The sequence below is a fragment of the Cervus canadensis genome, chromosome 13 (assembly GCF_019320065.1).
Source record: "Cervus canadensis isolate Bull #8, Minnesota chromosome 13, ASM1932006v1, whole genome shotgun sequence".
Classification (NCBI taxonomy): domain Eukaryota; kingdom Metazoa; phylum Chordata; class Mammalia; order Artiodactyla; family Cervidae; genus Cervus; species Cervus canadensis.
Genome location: NC_057398.1, coordinates 10,009,384 through 10,029,080, shown reverse-complemented (window position 1 = coordinate 10,029,080; position 19,697 = coordinate 10,009,384). Strand labels below are relative to the sequence as shown.

At 37.5% G+C, this 19,697-nt stretch overlaps 1 protein-coding gene across 3 annotated transcripts in view; it reads right to left on the bottom strand.

Annotated features, from left to right (window-relative positions):
- RPS6KC1 (ribosomal protein S6 kinase C1) overlaps positions 1 to 19,697 on the bottom strand; it is a 195,942-nt gene that overhangs the window by 122,480 nt on the left and 53,765 nt on the right. For all 3 annotated transcript variants that reach the window (XM_043486363.1, XM_043486364.1, XM_043486365.1), the window contains one exon: positions 12,579 to 12,672. In XM_043486363.1, the coding sequence (XP_043342298.1) occupies positions 12,579 to 12,672 (94 nt within the window). The remainder of the gene's footprint in view (positions 1 to 12,578; positions 12,673 to 19,697) is intronic.

Sequence of the window (19,697 nt, the reverse complement as noted above, 5' to 3'; positions counted from 1 at the left end):
ATATTAAGTTGAGAATCAGCCAAAAGAATACAAATCATACTGACTAAATATTTTTTCATACTACCCATGTCAACCAGGAAGATTGTAATTTACTGATGGAAGTCAGTGTCTAGCAATTTGTTTCAGCTTAGTTCATTCATTTTTGCACTATCTCCCTACAGTTCTGGAAGACAATCTCCTTGCCTTAACCATCAAACTGAAACTGAAGACAAGTCTTTATTTAGCCCTGTTGTTACAAGGAGCCTTTACCACAGGATCTTGTATTTACAGAAAGTTGATGCTTATATACACAGCTTCTGTGAACAACAGAATTAGGATAAAAGCAAAAGAATAAGAGCTTTAGAATAGAAAAGAGAAATGCCTGAATCCCAGCTCTTAAAACTTACTGTGTGACCAACCACAAGTTACTTAATAATAAACTTATTATGTGGGGCTTTAAATGAGAAAAAGAGCTAACGCATATAACAGGCTAAGATTAAATTATAACTTTTATAGCAATTACATAATAATAATTTGACTACACATAATATAATGTATCCTCACAGATGTGCTTTTAAGTAATCATCCATATCTGGAAAATGTATGCCATGGAGCTTTTTTTTTTGAAATTTATGTTTCAGCCTCTTCCACAAACTTTTGGAGAAAGCTTTGGTCAGTATTTGCATCTTAGTTTTCTGACAGAAAATGAATAGTGGATGCTATTGAACCTTTACTCAATGAAAATTACTTCTTCCATTTCATATAACTGACTTCATGATACATGAGCTTGAACTACAATAACAGTTACGAAACCTGCTCTACTTTTACATTCTTAAAAATGATTAAGGACCTCAAAGAGCTTCTGTTTATATGGATTACATCTGTAAATATTTACCGATCTTGGTATTTTAAAAATAGACTGAATTTTTAAACACTTAAAGCCCATTATATGTTAACATAATTTTTATAAAATAATTAAGAAGTACCATTGTTTTACATATTTGCAAATCTTGTTAACAGAAGATGGCCAGATTCTCATGTCTAATTCTGCACTCAATCTGTTAGATGTCATTCTGGTTAAAAGAGTTGAAGAAAATGTCACATTGGTAAGTAACTGAAAATGGGGTGAGTATTTTAACAGCCTTTTCAAATAACTATAGCTATTGTTTTTTTGATACTACAACAAAACTTAACAAGTAGTAGTTTCTTAAAGGTTAGTTTAATACTGAGTTTACAAACTCATACAGATCTTTTATCCTGTTTGAGTCTGTAACATCACACTCTGGTCATTTGAAAATGTTAGTTTCCTGAGTTATACAAAGCCTCCAAATGGTGATAAATTTCATCATTACAATATCTCCAAGAAAATCACATTTGCTATTTATCACCACTGACCTCATCAGAAAAATTGTTTACATATTGTGAAACTGTTAGGCTCAAAGTGGCTGAAACAGGTTCTCCAAAATTCTATTTTGGTGTTGAGAACTAGAATATCATCACTATTTGGCAACAAATACTGTTAACTGCTTTCCTTGAAGCGCAAGCTTCCTTTATTCATTAAAAAAAAATTGTTAAATACTCAAGTCTGAACAATGAGTTGTCTGTCAGTCAGTCTTTCAAGCAAAAACAGGGTCCCAGGAAAAAAGTAGTTAGTTTATGGTTCAAATAACTGCAAAGGCGCTTTCCGTCAGGACAACCAGGGCAGTTCAGTATGTAAAGTGTTTTTTCACTTTCATTTCATCACACATAATTAGCATATAAAAGACATGTATCCATGGGTTGAGATTCAGTAAAATTAACAGTTTTTACAGCTTTATCAAGGACCTCCTAAGTGAAATAAGCGTTGGTATTACTGCAAGTATGTGCAACAAATACTGTTACAGTCTCATATCACTGTCTTGATTCATGCTCAAGTAGAGCAGTTTCACCCACCACTGCTTTTGGATCATCAGTACAATTGTCAGCAGAGTGGAAACAGCAAATTACTTCCTAGATTATTACAAAAAATAGTTTCTGCCTTGGAGAGCCCCTGAAAACATCTCAGGAATGAACACCCAGAGATCTGAAAACTATACTTTAAAAGCCACTGACTTGTATCATTAAATAAGATTCACAACAGGGTTAGGCAAAACTTAGGTTTGGGAACAATTATGAGATCTGCACATAGGTTTCCCTGGTGGCTCAGATGGTAAAGCGTCCGCCTGCAATATGGGAGACCTAGGTTCGATCCCTGGGTCGGTAAGATCCTCTGGAGAAGGAAATAGCAGCTCACTCCAGTACTCTTGCCTGGAGAATCCCATGGACGCAGGAGCCTGGTGGGCTACAGTCCATGGGTCGCACAGAGTCAGACAGACTGAGCGCCTTCATTTTCCTTTCCTTTCCGTGTGAGAGCCGCATCTTCACTGAACGCCAGATTTCCCAGGAAGGAAAATATCACGCTGACCGAAAAGTTCATCCTGGTTTTTCCATAACTCAGACAAACTTTTTGCCCAACGTAAAGAAGAAAATGATCTCCCCAGCATCATACACTAAGTCAAAATTAAAGGTGGATTTGAGTGCACAATTCCAGATCAAGGGTCAACAAAGTTTTTGCCCAACATAAAGAAGAAAATGATCGCCCTAGCATCATACACTAAGTCAAAATTAAAGGTGGATTTGAGTGTACAATTCCAGATCAGGGGTCAACCAACGTTTTTACTGAGGGCCACAGGGTGAATATTTCAGGCTTTGTGGGCCTTACAGTCTCAGTCACAACTGATCAACACCGCTGCTGCAGCACGAAAGCAACCACAGACAACGCCCACACGTGCAAGCCCGCCTGTGCTCCAGCGAAGCTTCTCACGTGGAGGCTGAACTCTGAACGCCGTACAATGTGCACAGGCCGCAAAATAATATACTTTGGAATTCTGTCAACCATTTAAAAATGCAAAGACCATTCTTAGCTTATAGGGCAGGTCATATACAAACAGGTGGCAGGCCAGACTTGGCCCATGGGCCACACAGTTTGTCAACCCTTATCACAGACTCAAATTGCTTCAGTTCAGTTCAGTCACTCAGTCATGTCCGACTCTTTGCGACCCCGTGGACTGCAGTACGCCAGGCCTCCCTGTCCATCACCAACTCCCAGAGTTTACTCAGACTCATGTCCATTGAGTCGGTGATGCCATCCAACCATCTTATCAAATTGCTTACTTCATACCAAATAAAGTAAGTTGGGATAAAAACATTTACTGGCAGCTAAGCTCTAATTTCAAATCAACTTTAGACACTATTTTGGCACTCTGTCAATATATCCTGTTTTCAGGGTTTGGCTTTTTTTTTCCCCCACAAATCCTTGCAATGCCCATAAAATACTAATTTTGTTCCCTGAAAGCAAGAGACTTCATTAAAGTCACAATACCAGATGAAATTCATTGGACCTAGTGGCAATCTCTTTAATTCGCCACATTTCAACTGTATAGACAGCACTTAAAATCAAAATCTCTTTATAGCCATCTAGAAAATTGTTTACACATTGCTCTGAGAAATATATAAACTTTCCAAGATTTTTTAAAATAATTTTAAATATTTTCTATATTCAATACAAATTTACTTCCTTAGATGGTTATCATTGTATAACCTGGTCCTCCGAAATTAATAAACAGACAAAGAAAAAAATGCTGTGGTTTATACAGCTAATCACAAACGAAAGGAATGTTGTTACAGATCTTTTGTCTGCTCTCTGATGTCTTGTCACTATAACCTCTATATCATCTATCACATCATACTGTTTCATGCTTTGCTTGATTTTCCTTTCTAACAAGAACAATAATACCAAAGGGCAAGAGGGTAAAGTTATGTGTACTCAGTTTCTTGGCTTTTGACCATAAAAATCTAGTCACATAGTCATATTTCCTCTTACTCTTCCAACCTTATTAGCAAACAAATCATGATTACATGAAACTAGATCAGAAAAGTAACATCATAAAAACACCTAGGGAAAAGTCAGATAGTAAAATAAAGTAATAAATAAATGTTCTATACAAATTGTTCCCTTTTCAAATTCTACCTAATTCTAAATGAGAAATGTTTCAAAATAAGCAAACAAATAAGAACTAGCAGGTTAGGAAGAGAAAATTTTTTAGCCTAAGCAAGAGAAGCAAAAGGAAACAAAATTACTTCTTCTGGTTTATGGAGGACAATTTTAAAATATATGTCAGATGAAAAAATGCTTATATCTTTAGTCCAGAAATTTAGCAATATATACCAGAAACAATCAGAGATGTAGGAAATAAAAGACCTACACCTAAGAATATTCATCACAAAAACTAGTGCAATTGAAATAACAAATTCCTAACAATAGGAGAATATGGTATATCCTATGATAAAATATTATGGAGTTATTAAAAACTTTTACCAGTTCAGTCCAGCCGCTCAGTCATGTCAGACTTTTTGCAACCCCAAGGACTACAGCACGCAGGCCTCCCTGCCCATCAACAACTCCCGGAGCTTGCTCAAACTCGAGTCCATTGAGTCAGTGATGCCATCCAACCATCTTATCCTCTGTCATCCCCTTCTCCTCCCACCTTCGATCTTTCAGCATCAGAGTCTTTCTAAATGAGTCAGTTCTTTGCATCAGGTGGCCAAAGTATCAGAGTTTCAGCTTCAGCATCAGTCCTTCCAATGAATATTCAGGACTGATTTCCTTGACGATGGACTGGTTGGATCTCCTTGCAGTCCAAGGGACTCTCAAGAGTCTTCAACACCATAGTTCAAAAGCATCAATTCTTCGGCGCTCAGCTTTCTTTACAGTCCAACTCTCACATCCATACATGACTACTGGAAAAACCATAGCTTTGCCTAGACCTTTGTTGGCAAAGTAATGTCTCTGCTTTTTAATATGCTGTCTAGGTTGGTCATAGCTTTTCTTCCAAGGAGTAACAAGTCTTTTAATTTCATGGCTGCAGTCACCATCTGCAGTGATTCTGGAGCCCCCCAAAATAAAGTCCGTCACTGTTTCCATTGTTTCCCCATCTATTTGCCATGAAGTGATGGGACCAGATGCCATGATCTTAGTTTTCTGAATGCTGAGTTTTAAGCCAACTTTCTCACTCTCCTCTTTCACTTTCATCAAGAGGCTCTTTAGTTCTTCTTTGCTTTCTGCCATAAGACGGGTGTCATCCACGTATCTGAGGTTATTGATATTTCTCCCAGCAATCTTGATTCCAGCTTGTGCTTCGTCCAGCCTGGCATTTTGCATGGACATTTCACAGACTGGTTCCAAACAGGGAAGGAGTACATCAAGGTTGTATATTGTCACTCTGCTTATTTAACTTATATGCAGAGTATGTCATGCGAAATGTTATAGGAGAATATTTAATGCTAAAGCATTCATGCTTTATTAATCAAAAACAACAAACTGCAAAGCAGTATATATACTATAATTCTAGTTTAAAAACACAAACACACACCAATGTTCATAGCAACTCTATTTACAGTAGCTAGGACACTGAAGAAACCTAGCTGTTCACTGACAGATGAATGGATAAAGAAGTTGTGGCACATATATACAATGGAATATTAATCAGCCATAAAAAGGAACGAATTTGAGTCAGTTGCAGTGAGGTGTATGAACCTAGAGCCTGTCGTACATTGTGAAGTAAGTGAGAAGGAGAAAAACAAATATCATATATTAATGCGTATATATGGGATCTAGAAAAATAGTACTGATGACCCTATTTGCAGATGTACAGAACGGACTTGTAGACACAATGGGGTAAAGAGAAGAGGGGACAACCGGAGAGAATGGCGCTGACATACACATTCACTGCGGTGTGTAAAGCAGACAGCCTGGTGGAAGCAGGTGTGTAGACAGGGCGCTCAGCTCGGCGCTCGGCGCTCGGCGCTGACCCGGAGGGGTGGGAGGGAGGCTCAGGGGCGGGATATGCATACTTAGAGCTGATTCTCGACGCTCTACAGCAGAAACCAACACAACACTGTAAAGCAATTATCCTCCAATTAAAAATACATAAAAAATAAAACTCAAAAACACAAACAGGAAAAAAGGTGAGAAAACTACATGAAACATTAACAGTGCTTTTCTCTGTATGCTGGAAGTACAGGTGACGCATCATATTTGCTGTATGTGAATGACAAGTCCTTAAGGCTATGCATGTGAAGGATATCAAAAAAGATGCAGCAAGAGCTACAACTGGGGATTTGTTTGTAAATCAAGATATGTTATAGACATGATTTATAAAACGTAGACCTATGTGAATCATCCAGCAGCCAGTGCCAAGAAATTTCTAACTTGAGAGAAGACAGAGATGACTATAAAAACAGATCTGTACAAAGCAGACTAACCCCTGACACGTCTTCCTTACTGATTTTCTTCCTTTCATTCTCCTCTTAAGATGTACCCTAATATACCTGAAAAGCCTAGCACTATCACATTTCCTCAACTATACATTGCAACTAACCTAGTATTATCTGATATGTTTCTCTTCCATACTGAAGCAATTGCTAACTCCCCTTCTTTTCATTGAAGAATTCCCCAACCAGCTCAAGAAGAACATTCCCCATCACTACCTCAACAACGGGTACAAAGATACAGAGAGGAAAATGCGAATACTCACTATCTATTTTATTCATTTTATATCTTTAACATAGCTACTTAATACAGTGCTTGCTCAACTCCTTGAAACCACAGTCTTGTCATTCAGTCTGTTTTTTATAAAGCTACACATAATGTACACTAGCTCCCTGAAACCCAGAAAGTTAACAAGTAAGATAAAAAGAGCTGCAAGCAAGAAAGAGGTTCTCAGTTAAAGTGAGTAAGAAGAACATTGTGGATAATGCAGGGCAACAGCTGACAATACAGAGGCTATTTGTCAAAAGTTAAACCAACCTGAAGTCAATCCATGTTTAAAGGGGCCCTCTGGGCCATCAGAGGAGTAAAAGGTGCATCCTTTACCAACACCATCAAGTCAAAAAACCTAAGCCTTTTTTGGAAAGGATGGGGATGGGGGGGAGTCAAAGGTTCTATGAAAGTGTTCAGCCTCCAGGTTCATATCACAGAGATTCAAGTCTCAGGGCTATTAGAGGACCCCAGGTGACTGGTTAAAAGCAGCTACAGACATGAGGGGTTTGTGCAGCGTCCCAGTTCACCTACCTACCCTCACCTTCTGTGCTTTGAACTGCTCAGAGTAGGGCAGTATAGTGTAATCTGTCTAGGACACCATCTCTGAAAGACAGACACCAGGGGAAAAGGTTGAGTTGCCACAGAATAAATCTTTATACTATAAGCTATCAGAAATCTGTATTTGAAGACCTTCTGCAAAAAGAGATCAGTTTCCTTTAGAACAACAGGTGGTCTCTCATGGCTGACTATGCCTAAAATACATGGCCTCATTATTATTAGCTGATAGCTTTCACTGAGCCCTGAGGTTCAAATATTGCCATAGTCAATGAAAGGGAATTTCTACTTTTACTAGTAGCGATGACTCAAGCTTCACACACAAAGCAAGATATCTAGCTAGCAGAACAAAGGTCACCCTGAGGTAGAAGACATACGTATCAATCTCCATTAAGAAACAAGCCTTTATAAATATGATTTTAAGTGACTACCTAAACTCAAAAGTTGATGTTAGTTAAGATTCCTCTATTTGATTACCAACTCGTCACTCAATAATAGCTATTGTTACTATAAAGAGCCATTCCTCTGACATTTCACATTTTTATAACGTTCTTGATACATGTCTTGCTTCACCCTTGAAATTTTATAAAAAGAACATCAGAATATCTACTGCATATTTGGTTAAAAAAAAAAAAGAATAAGCACAGGAAACAACACATCAATCACAATTACAACCCTAGTACTGTTACCTTATCATGAACAACAAAGATCTATGAGTTGGCTTCCATTTTTACTTAATGAACTTTTTATGCTGCTCCATAATCTACTCTGCAAACCAAATCTGTGACCAGGACACAAGCAGTTCATACTGAGCTTTCTATACCAAATTAAATCTCATTTCAGAATACAGGTCTGAGATTGCTGTTTAATATCTGGAGTGCTTCGACTGCCTTAGGCACCTGGCTTAACTTTTCTGAAATTCCAATTTTTAACTATAAAGTAAGGTATTTATCTATATCATTTCCAGTGTTCCTTCTACTCTAAAATCTATTCCCACAACATATCGTGAAATTTTTATTTGCCCCATCAGACTCCTAAACTCTTAATATACAATGTTATCCTCAATAGTCACAGAATTGTTAAGGGTCAATTTTTGTAATTTGTGTCAACTGTTTTATGTGCACACAATGACACATTCTCATTTCTGCTTATCTTAATAATAACAACTTACTCTTTTTATATTTATTTTAAACTTCCCCACAAAGAAAATTCAACTAATAAAGGACAGTGGATAAAAGTTAAGCAGATAAGCACTCAGGAGAAAAGGAACTTCAAACTGAATATTCACACTCGGAAGTGATACAGAAGCACCCAGAATCAGCCCAGGAGCCAGATTGAGCGTTCCTGTGGTGCCACCTGGTGGCCATTTGCTATAAAATCTACTTTAAATTTAAAATCTGTATTTTGTCATCTTTGTGCTTTTCTATATAATGAAAAGAATTATTACCCTGACACCAAATAAATACACAAATTTTGAACTGAATGTGATTTTGAAAAGGTCCCTTACATGGACCAGCAATAGATTCTATTCTCAAAATGTACATCTCATTTACTTTAAAATAGCTAATTCAAGACAGCTTACTCAATAGACCCTTTCTTGTGTCTACAATTGCTACAATAAGCACTTAAGAGAGCTCTCACTCCACAATTTACAGGCAAAAAGACAAAAAAAAAAAAAAGGTAAATTTGACTACTTTAGGAAACATTTAAGAATATTTACTCTTAAGATATGCTACATATAAGAAGCTGATCTCTCAATTTGTATTTGTGGTTATGATCACCTAATTACTTTTTCTTACTTGCTGCATACACCTGGAATATGTCCCTCCCAAAACTGCAAAAGAAGTCAAGTAATGTACTGTGAAGAGGAAATGACACAGTTTACCAGATGAGCTTACACAAGCATCAAAGGCTCCGATATCAAGACCAGCATGGCAGTAAAGCAACCTATATCCTTCCAAAAGGCCAGCAGATGAGAGAAACATGCCAAGAAGCCCAATTCCCATGCACCACTTTGACCAGGTCCCCTCAAACATCACAGGAACTTTATGGCTAAGTTTAATTCAACAAAAAGATGGAATTTAAAAAAGGAAGTAAGACGGTAACAATTAAATCTTCTTTCATCTTTGAGAAAATATATAGTTTAATTTCACTGAACAAAAGAGATAAAGAGCAAACCAGCACTTAATTTTAAAAATATAAAACAATGTGAACATTTCAGCTAAAAACCTACTGAAAAATTTTATAATTTTTAATTTCATATTAGATAAAAATATATTAAGCAGTTAATCACCAAATTGTTGGGTTTTCTAAAAAACCTTAATGGGGTTTCCTTTATCACACTATACTATATAAAATACTGAAAGTTTTTAAAAAATCCTCTAATCCAACTCCTTATGCTTCCTTAGAAAACTTTCTTTCAAGGTAAAGACTTCTTGATTGCATTTTGTGGTACTAATAAAAACAATGATCACTTAGCCTCTGCATCTGTTCCCTGAGAGGTGATGTACTTGCCATGTGTCATTCTAACTCTAACTGAAGGGACTTGGCACAGCAGACTACTCATATTAAGATTCGCCCCGCTGGCTCATTCCACTGGCAAACTAAATGACAAGTATGAAAAATGAATCCACCTTCAAAACACCACTTAAAACACTCCACTCGGAGGAGCTGTTATGCAGTGTACCACGTCCTCACGTTCGGGCTCTAAGTCCGCCTCGCCAGCACGTGCCTCCAGTCCCTCGACAGCCTCCTCTTGTCCGCAGACCTGCGGGGCTCGGCTGGCTGCGAGCTTTCCTGCCCCTTTCCTACGAGAGGCCCTCTCTCTTGGTTGTCTCTGGGACTGGCAGAACTTTTGGTGTGAAAGTAAATCTGGCGCTTGCCCAGGATGCCAGGCAATCTCATGATATCTAAAAGTCACTTTTCCTCTCAAATACCAGCGAACTTGCAAGATGTCTGATACTCAAACTTGTATTTGTCAACAAGCTATCTTTGGGCAGGATCAATGAGCCAGGCATAGCGGTTTTTAAAGGGAGGGAGTGAAAAACATAAACATTAACAGCTTTCCCAATTCCCTGTTTTTCATTCTTCATGGATCCCAGGGTGTTTCAGAGGTCATCATGTAGTTAGAAAACTAAATTATGCACTGAAAGGATAAAATTTCAGTATTACTTTTAAGTATCATTAAGTCTTTTTCTGTGTTTTTAACAGAAATGTTGCCCCCAGTTTCTCCCATAAAAGCATATTCCTAAAACGATAATTGCTTCCAAGGAAAACTCATCATTTTGAAATGTTAAAAGATAAACTTTGAAACAAATACACCCTCCCTCTACTGTAGTTAGGGTAACCCATTCATCCAGAAAGCAGTCCTGGTCTTAGAGAACAATAAGTACAACAGCGTCTTCTTTAATTCTCAGAAGTGTCTCAGTTGGGACAATAGATTACAAACTCACCCTATCCTATAAGTTTAAGGTTATAACCCACCTTAGGTTATACCTCCTTTAACATGAATACCTTTTTATTCTAAACAGTCGTCCACATTTTAGAACACCATCCCAAGAAAAGTCATCCTAATAGTAACTCTTCCCCTTCTCTCCTAAACTTAGGCAAAGGACAGAAGACCTCTGCACCACTCCTATTCTTGATTACCTTCTACTAAAATAGGCTCCTGAGACACCCTTCTCCCACCATGGCTGGACTCCTACCTAGGTAATAAAGACTCATGAAGGATATCAAAGAATAGAGTCATCCTCAAGTCACATACCCTTCAATTCCTGAATCAAAAATCAAAGAGAAAAAAAAGATTCCATAATTTTCAGGAACTGTACTCCTCACTGAATACTCTCCCACAAATCTTTCTAAGTCTCCTACTTGTCCTCTCTTGTACATCACCAAATCTGCAAATTTTACAAGCAGAAAATGTTTTCTCCCTCTTTCTCAAAAGAGGGAGGGTATCTCTGAGGCAACGGCCAGATCAGGTTATCCCAGAAAAGTCATCCTCCAAGGAAACTTGTTCTAAAAATAGTCACCTTGGGATCCCAAGAAGTGGTTAGATTTTCCCAAAGTCTAGCAAGGATCTCAGATCAAAACAAGCCATGGAAAATAGATGTATTTTTCCCCCGAAACACCTGATGGACTGTAAAGTAAAATGATTATCAATATTGTTTTTCTATGATTTTAGCTGATTCAGGATGGTGTTGAAGATACTGAGGACCCAAAGGAGACCCCAGCCCAAGGTCGCCCATACATTTTACAGAACATTGGATATAAGTTAATGGACTGTGCTTTTAAGTCAGTGGGAGCTACCATGAAAAATAAGAAATTTTAATTACTTCTCAGTGTAGATTTTCTTCACCAAAAGAAAAATAAATCTTAAGTGCATCAACCCACAAAATCCCATTGATGCTCCTACCAAAACATGATGAGAATTTACTGCAACAGATCTGTTAGCGTGTCAATGTATGACATCAGTACACATTCCAACAAAAACATCACTACAATGAGATCATGACCACCTCTCATGTCAATCATAAACCACCCTCCTCTACCATAAATTCTTACTCATGAAACAGATCAAGAAATATTCTCTAGTGTATGATTTTTCTTTAATATAAACCAAACCTAAGCGACTTCAAGCTAATCTAGTTTACCTATTTTTAAAGACTCTTCCCAGCCCTGTCCCCTCTCTTTTAACTCTAAAATATTTTCTGGAAGAAAAGTAGCTAAGGAAATTTTTTAAATCTTCATTAAAAATTCAAGAATGGCTTAATAGAGGAATAAAAGCAAGAGATTAAGCATTCTTGAATTAAAGTGATTAAAAGTACAAAAATTGCTTTGGTTTAGACTCATGTTATTATAAAGAATATCAAAAATACTAAAACCAACTTAGATTTATTCTTTCTGGTACATGACTAAATTTTTAAAGCCCTTTTTGAAATTAATTGTCTGAAAGTCAGATCCAGCTAAATAAATTTTAGAAAGGCATTCTTATACTAAACAATACAAATTCTGAACACTTACTATACCACATTTCAACAAATCTAAGAAGCCATTAATTGTAGGACAAATCATTATTTTATATATCACTAAGAAAGAAAAAAGCAAAACAAAAAACAAAAAAAAAGGAAGAAAAAAGCTGTCAATTAATATATCATCAACCCAATACCATGTACTCAATATCAATGATGTTAAGATGTGAAGAAAAAAGTACCTTAGAATTAGTACAATACTCCTATATCCATCTGATTTGGGCTATGCAGATATGATTTACAGTCTGCAGCAACCAAAACCACTGAAATTAGTACAACCACTGAAATTAGTACAATACTCCTATATCTATCTGATTTGGGCTATGTAGATATGATTTACAGTCTGCAGCAACCAAAACCACTGAAATGAAAAAAAATTAAATATAAAAATCTCTTACCTTCTGTGCTGCACTCAGGAAAGCTATCAGTGAGGGAATCTGGATAAGCTTCAACAGGACCGATCAATTCAGAGCCATCATTGATTATCCCACCCTAAAAAGATCAGAGTAACTGTGTTTCATGGTCAATATGACTATTTTAAACAAATCAGCAATGAATGAATGATAGTTACCGCAAGTATTTATAAGAATTACAAAAATGTTCATCTATTAAACTAGATTACAACTGCTTTTAAAAAATCAAAAGGAATAGCCATATTGGTTTATCAAATGTAACAAATGTACCACACCAAGGCAAGATGCTAACAACAGGGAAACTGTGAGGGAGAAAGGTGAATATATGGGAAAACTCTATACTTTCTGCATAATTTTTCTGTAAACCTATGCTACTCTAAAACTTTTTTAATTCAAGAGGAATTTTATAATGTTTATAATAATGTGGACTTTTTACAAAAGCATGTTATCTGAAATCAATCAAAAGTGCTCATCTTTTTAAAATGCAGAAAAAGAAAAAGTCCACCAGCTAAAGTGGGGAACATTATTCAGTATCTTTAGAGTCACTAGTCTTTCTTAGTGATAAATTATGGACTCCATTAGGAAGTCATTTAATTTTACCAAATTAAAAAATACAACATACCACACAGTACCTCAAATGATCCAAAAAGTATATTTGAGAATCATTTGAATACAATGCACAAAATGAAATAAATTTAAAAAAAAAATAAATAAATAAATTTAAGATGCTTATTAAGGAAACATTTTCTTTTAATATTTATTCATTTATTTGGCTGCATCAGGTCTTAGATGTGACATGTGGGATCTAGTTCCCTACCAGGGATTGAACCCAGGCTCCCTGCATTAGGAGCTCAGAGTCTTAGCCACTGGACCATTGGGGAACTCCCTAAGGAAACATTTTTAATAAACATAAAACTGATTTATCCGTGTGACCATCATTTTAATTCTACATTTACGTTTCCAAATTCATGCCTAAAAAGATTATTTTCTCTTACTTTGTGTGCAACTAGAGACTGCTCTGTCAGGCAAGTGGTGTGGTGTGATTCTGTGCCGTGGCTTTATGGACTGAATACTCTAAAGGCTTATGACCCTTAAAGAACTAAATTAATGGGCTTCCCTGTGGCTTAGTGGTAAGAATCCACCCGCAATACAGGAGACCCGGGTTTGATCCCTGGATGGGGAAGATCCCCTGGAGAAGGAAATGGCAACCCTCTCCAGTATTCTTGCCTGGAAAACACCATGGACAGAAGAGCCTGGAGGACTACAGTCCATGGGGCCACAAAAGAGTCAGTCGGACACAACTTAGCAACTAACCAACCAACAATTAAAATAACAACTCTTCTGCTCTTTAACATCTTTCCTTCTACCTTCCACCAACAGTTCTATACCCCCAAACACTACTACCAGGATAGCAAAGCCCAAGAGAAATACAAGCCCCCTGTTTCCTCTCTATGTCGGCACAAGTATCCTTCCCTCCTACTCTCAACAACATCTTTACCTCATCAAGTCTCCCTGCCAGTTAAAGGAAGAGAAATGTGAAATGGTCCCTCCAAATTATCAAATTTTACTTTCTTGAGTTTTAAGTGAACTGAAACACTGAAAATGTTTGAATTTTTATCACTTTATTATATGTATTCAAATAACAGATTACAATTGACTTTTTCTCCAAAAAGTAGAGTATCTATTCTACACTAAGCCATCCTTTAAACAACATCCAAACCAAATCCTAAGGAAATCTAAAAGTATTTTTGAGCATTTTAATAGACAAAGTTAATTTTCCCTACAATCTCACATAATAGAAAGTGCTTTTCAACTATTAATTACCTTTTCTACTACCAGGTATGTGACTTTAAGTTACCTACCTATAAAATGGAAATAACGTGTATATAACTAACCCAAGGATTTCTCAGGACTAAAAGATTTCATGCATATAAAGTGTTTAAAACAATGTAAGTATTCAATAAATTATTATTTGTTAGTATTACTAGCTGATATAAAATCTTCTTATAAAAAAATACTAAAGAATACAAAAAATGTTTTAGCTCAAAATCCTAGGGAAATTTTACTTACCTAATTTAATAAACAATTTAATAAAAAAATAGATAATAAAGAATAAATCTTTAATGAAACAATAATAATAAAAACTGTTCTAGAGGAACTCAAGGAGTAGGAAAATATGCCACAATTCTATTTTAAATCTTCAGTTCAAAAATAATAACCTTTTAGTGTTTCTGAATATGCAATAAAAAGAAACTCTTATTATACAGCATCTCAAAGGTTTTGATTAATGAAGAGTCAATTTGGAAGCAGGGGGAGGGGAGTTCAGATGTGCTGGAATATCCAAATATGGTGGGAAGTTAGCAAATGCTCTCCCCCCAGAAGGCAATGACAAAACTAGAGAAAACGGTCAAAACAACCATTCCAGGGCTCTGGAAAGTGACAAAAAAACACCGAACAAATGAATAAGTGGCTACTCATGGAAAACTACAGAACCACAGGTAAGAACTGTGGGAATTTGGGGCATTCTTGCCTGGGGTTGTTTCCATCTTCCATCCCATCTGGGTTGCCACGATAATCATACAAGGGAAGACAAACTTTAAAAACTAGCAGATTCACTTGCAGAAGAGACGGGCATGATTCAGACTTAAGCAGAGAAAGAGGTCCACTCCAAACAGTGTGATCAGCAATAGCAGTCATCTCAGTGCCAAACATGGCAAGAACAGTGACTCAGTAGCAGCACAAAGTTGCAGTTAGCAAAAGACCAGCACACTGGCCGGACATTTAGCAGGAAGATCCAGAAAACGGCCGAGCTATAAGGGTTCTTAATAAGCTCTCCACCTAAACATGAAGGAAAAACCAGAGAGGGATCACGCTATCTGCAAATCCCTGGCAAACCATGAGAGGGTGCACATGCACAGAGGAAATGCAAGAGACCCCAGAGGAAATCAAAAGCCAGAGCAAACTTAAAACCTGTCTGAACCTTTAAAACACACAAAGAATCATCACCATTAAGGGAGAAATAGAATGAAACAAAGTGTACAAGCAAAGAACAACCACTGGCTGACCCAAGCTATGCTTACACAGGGCTAACCAATACCAAGCCAGGTACAAAAATACATAAAGATATTATGTTGAGCAGAAATATTAGCAGTCACACACTGTACATCAAACAGACTGCACAGATTTAGTACAGACATGTTACTAAACACACTGATAAAACTACAGCAAGAACCCTCAGGGGAAACAAATCAGAACACAGATTTGCTATATTATCCAAACTTTTCAGTTTTCAACAACAAAATTACAAGACATTCAACGAAACAGAAAAGTGTGATGAAGAGTGAATACACAAAATGTGATATATTTATATCCACTTAATAGAATATTATTCAACCATAAAATGGATTTAAGTACTGATACATGCTACATACAATACAAATGAACCTTGAAAGCATTAAGCTTATGTGAAACAAGTCAGATGCAAAAGACCATATATTGGATGATTCCATTCATGTCCAGAATAGGTAAATCCATCAAGACAGAAAGCAGATTAGTGTTTTCTACAGGTTGGGGCAAATGGTATAGGAAGGGTGAACGCTAATGGGTATAAAGTTTCTTTGCGTGTTCAGTCGCTCAGGCATGTCCGACTCTTTGCTTTCCCGTGGGCTGTAGCCCACCAGGATCCTCTCTCTATCCATAGGATTTTCCAGGCAAGAATACAGGAGTGGGCTGCCATTTCCTCCTCCAGGGGATCTTCCTGACACAGGGATCGAACCTGCATTTCCTGCATCTCCTGCATAAGAAGGCAGGCTCTTTACCACTGAGTCCCCTGGGAAGCCTCTAAGGTTTCTTTATGGGGTGATAAAAATGTTCTGGAATTAGGTAGTAACAATGGTTGCCTAACCATGTGAATATACTAAAAAAAACACTGAACTGTATACCTTAAATGGTGAATTTTACATTATGTGACTTGATCTCAATTTTTTTTAAAAGTACCAGATGAAAATCCTGGAGTTGAAAAGTTTAATAACAAAATTTTAAATTTACTAGAGAAGTTCAACAATAGATCTGAGAAAGACAAATAATCAATGAGCTTGAAGATCAATATAAAGTATCGAATATGAAGATCATAGGGAAAAAATGAACATTATAATAAAGAGAATCAGGGAGAGCTGCAGGACAATATCAAACATACCAATTTATATATAATGGTAGTACCAGACAGGAGAGGGAAAAAAGGGCTAAAAAATATTTGAGAAGATGAGGGCAGAAAACTTTCCAAATTTGATTTTAAAAAATTAATCTACAAATATAAGAAGATAAACCCAAAATAAAATTAACAGAAAGAGATCAACACTTAGGCACACAATTGAAAGACAAAAGCTAAATTCTGAAAGACTAGAAAAAGACGTATACAGTGGAGCCACAGTATAATTAACAGCTGACTTCACATAAAAAAGCAATAAAGGTTAAAAAACAACAAAAAAAATAGCAATAAAGGACAAAAGGCAGAGGAATGAGAAGTTCAAAGTGCTAAAAGAAACACTGTGGGACTTCCCTGGTGGCACAGTAGATAAGAATCCACCTGCCGATGGTGAATTTTACGTTATGTGACTTAAATCCCACATAAAAATCTCACAAAACCCGGCCACGTGGGTTCGAAGATTCCACATGCCGCGGAGCAACTACGCCCATGCACCACAACACTCGAGCCCTCGAGCCGCAACCACTGAGCCCACGGACTGCAGCTGCTGAAGCTTGTGCACACCCAGGCCTGTGGCCCACAATGAGAGAAGCCACCGCAGTGAGAGGCCCACACACCACAGGGAAGACAGGCCTCTGCTCACGGCAACCAGAGGAAGCCCGTGCAAAGCAGCGAGGACCCAGCATAGTCAAAAGTAAAATAAATGAATTTTTTAAAAAAGAAACATGTCAATTGCTAATTCTCTATGTCCAACAAAAAAGAAACAAAGATAGCGTTACATCGTGTCCGGCTCTTGCGATCCCATGAACTGCAGCCTGCCAGACTGCTCTTTAAGAATGATGGGCAAAGGCACACCCTTGCAAGGGACGGTGCCAGGAACACGACGTCCAGCATACAAGCCGAACGGGCTACAGCAGCGCCACTGCTGCTGGGACGGCTGCACCTGTTACCCAGCTTGCAAAAGATTTTAAAGTCATCGCAACAAACCTAGGGCACACCCTCTCATCCGGAAAGACAACCCCAAGGTAGAATATGCTTTTGACATGGAAGATTTGGCAGATAAAGCTGTGTACTGACGACGTTGCTGAAGGTCCAAAATAGTTCCCATTCTGTGATGGATCTGACACAAAACACAATGAAGAAACTGGAGACAATATGGGGCCTCTGATCATTAAGAAAAAGACACCTATATGGGTACTCTTGATGCTGCAGACCAACTTGTCCGGATGTTTCCTGGCTCTGTAACTAGAATGACTACCACCTCTGTCTGATTCAGCTCCTCTGAGTCCTAGACGTGGATACTGCAAACGACAGCTCTCACATTCACCACATCCGCCTTGTAGGCTGAGCCACTGTGGTGCACAATTGTTGACACCAAAAAAAAAGGAAAAAGTAAAAACCAATCTCATGGCCTGGGGGTTATTTTGGTCCTGCAAGGATCCATTTCTTTACATTTAAAACTGACATTATTATATAGTTTTTGGTCAAAGCTAACATATTAAATTATTCTTAAAATTTAAAAAAAGATGGGTAAATAAAAACATTTCCAGATAAGGACTAGAGACTCTATTACTAGGCAAATCTGCCTTACACACACAAAAGAAAACTACAGTCCTCCAAGCTGAAAGAAAAGAATAACATATGGTAATTCCAATTCACCTAAACAAATAAAGAACATAAAAAAAAAGAGAGAGAGAGAGAAACAGGGCAAATAAAAAGACTACATATATATGTGGTCTTATTTTTCCTCCCTTCACTTTTTAAAAAGACACTGGGAACACTGTACTGTTCTGTTTATATATGAGGTATCAGTTCAGTTCAGTCACTCAGTCCAACTCTTTGCCACCCCATGGGCTGCAGCACGCCAGGCTGCCCTGTCTGTCCATCACCAACTCCCAGAGCTTGCTCAAACTCATGTGCATCGAGTTGGTGACGCCATCCAACCGTCTCATCCACTGTCGTCCCCTTCTCCTCCCGCCTTCAATCTTTCCCAGCATTGGAGTCTTTTCCAATGAGTCAGCTCTTTCCATCAGGTGGCCAAAGTATTGGGAGTTTCAGCTTCAGCATCAGTCCTTCCAATGAATATTCAGGACTGATGTCCTTTAGGATGGACTGGTTGGATCTCCCTGCAGTCCAAGGGACTCCCAAGAGTCTTCTCCAATACCACAGTTCAAAAGCATCAATTCTTCAGCATTCAGCTTCCTTTATAGTCCAACTCTCACATCCATACATGACCACTGGAAAAACCAGAGCTTTGACTAGATGGACCTTTGTCGGCAAAGCAATGTCTCCGTTTTTTAATATGCTGTCTATGATGATAATAATAAAAAAGGAGTTGATAGACCAAGTTTGCACCATAAAGCTCTATTTTACTAGAATTCGGTATTCTTCTCAAGTAAATTGTCATAAATTAAAATGCATACATTAATCCCTAGAGCAAACAGTAGGAAATAACTTTTAAAAGCACATACATAAAGGACTTCACTGGTGGCCAGTGGTTAAGAACCTGCTCTGCAACACAGGGGACCTGGGTTCAAAACCTGGAGGGGGACCTAAGATCCCACAGGTGGCAGAGCAACTAAGCCCATGCCTCGTAACTACTGAGCCTGTGTGCCACAACTAAGACTTGGTGCAACCAAATAAATAATTTTTTTTTAATAAGAGCACACACATTAAAAAAAAAAAGAATTCAAGTGGCACAATAAACAATACCCATCTAATACAAAAGGTGGCATAAAGTAGAAATGAAAAACCAAAATATATGTATGACATATAAAAAATAGCAAATGACAGACAAAAAATCAGTCTTCTCAATAAGTGAATACAAAAAGACTAAATACCACACCAACAACAGCAGCTTTCAGACTAGATTAAAAAAATAGGATCAAACTACATACAGT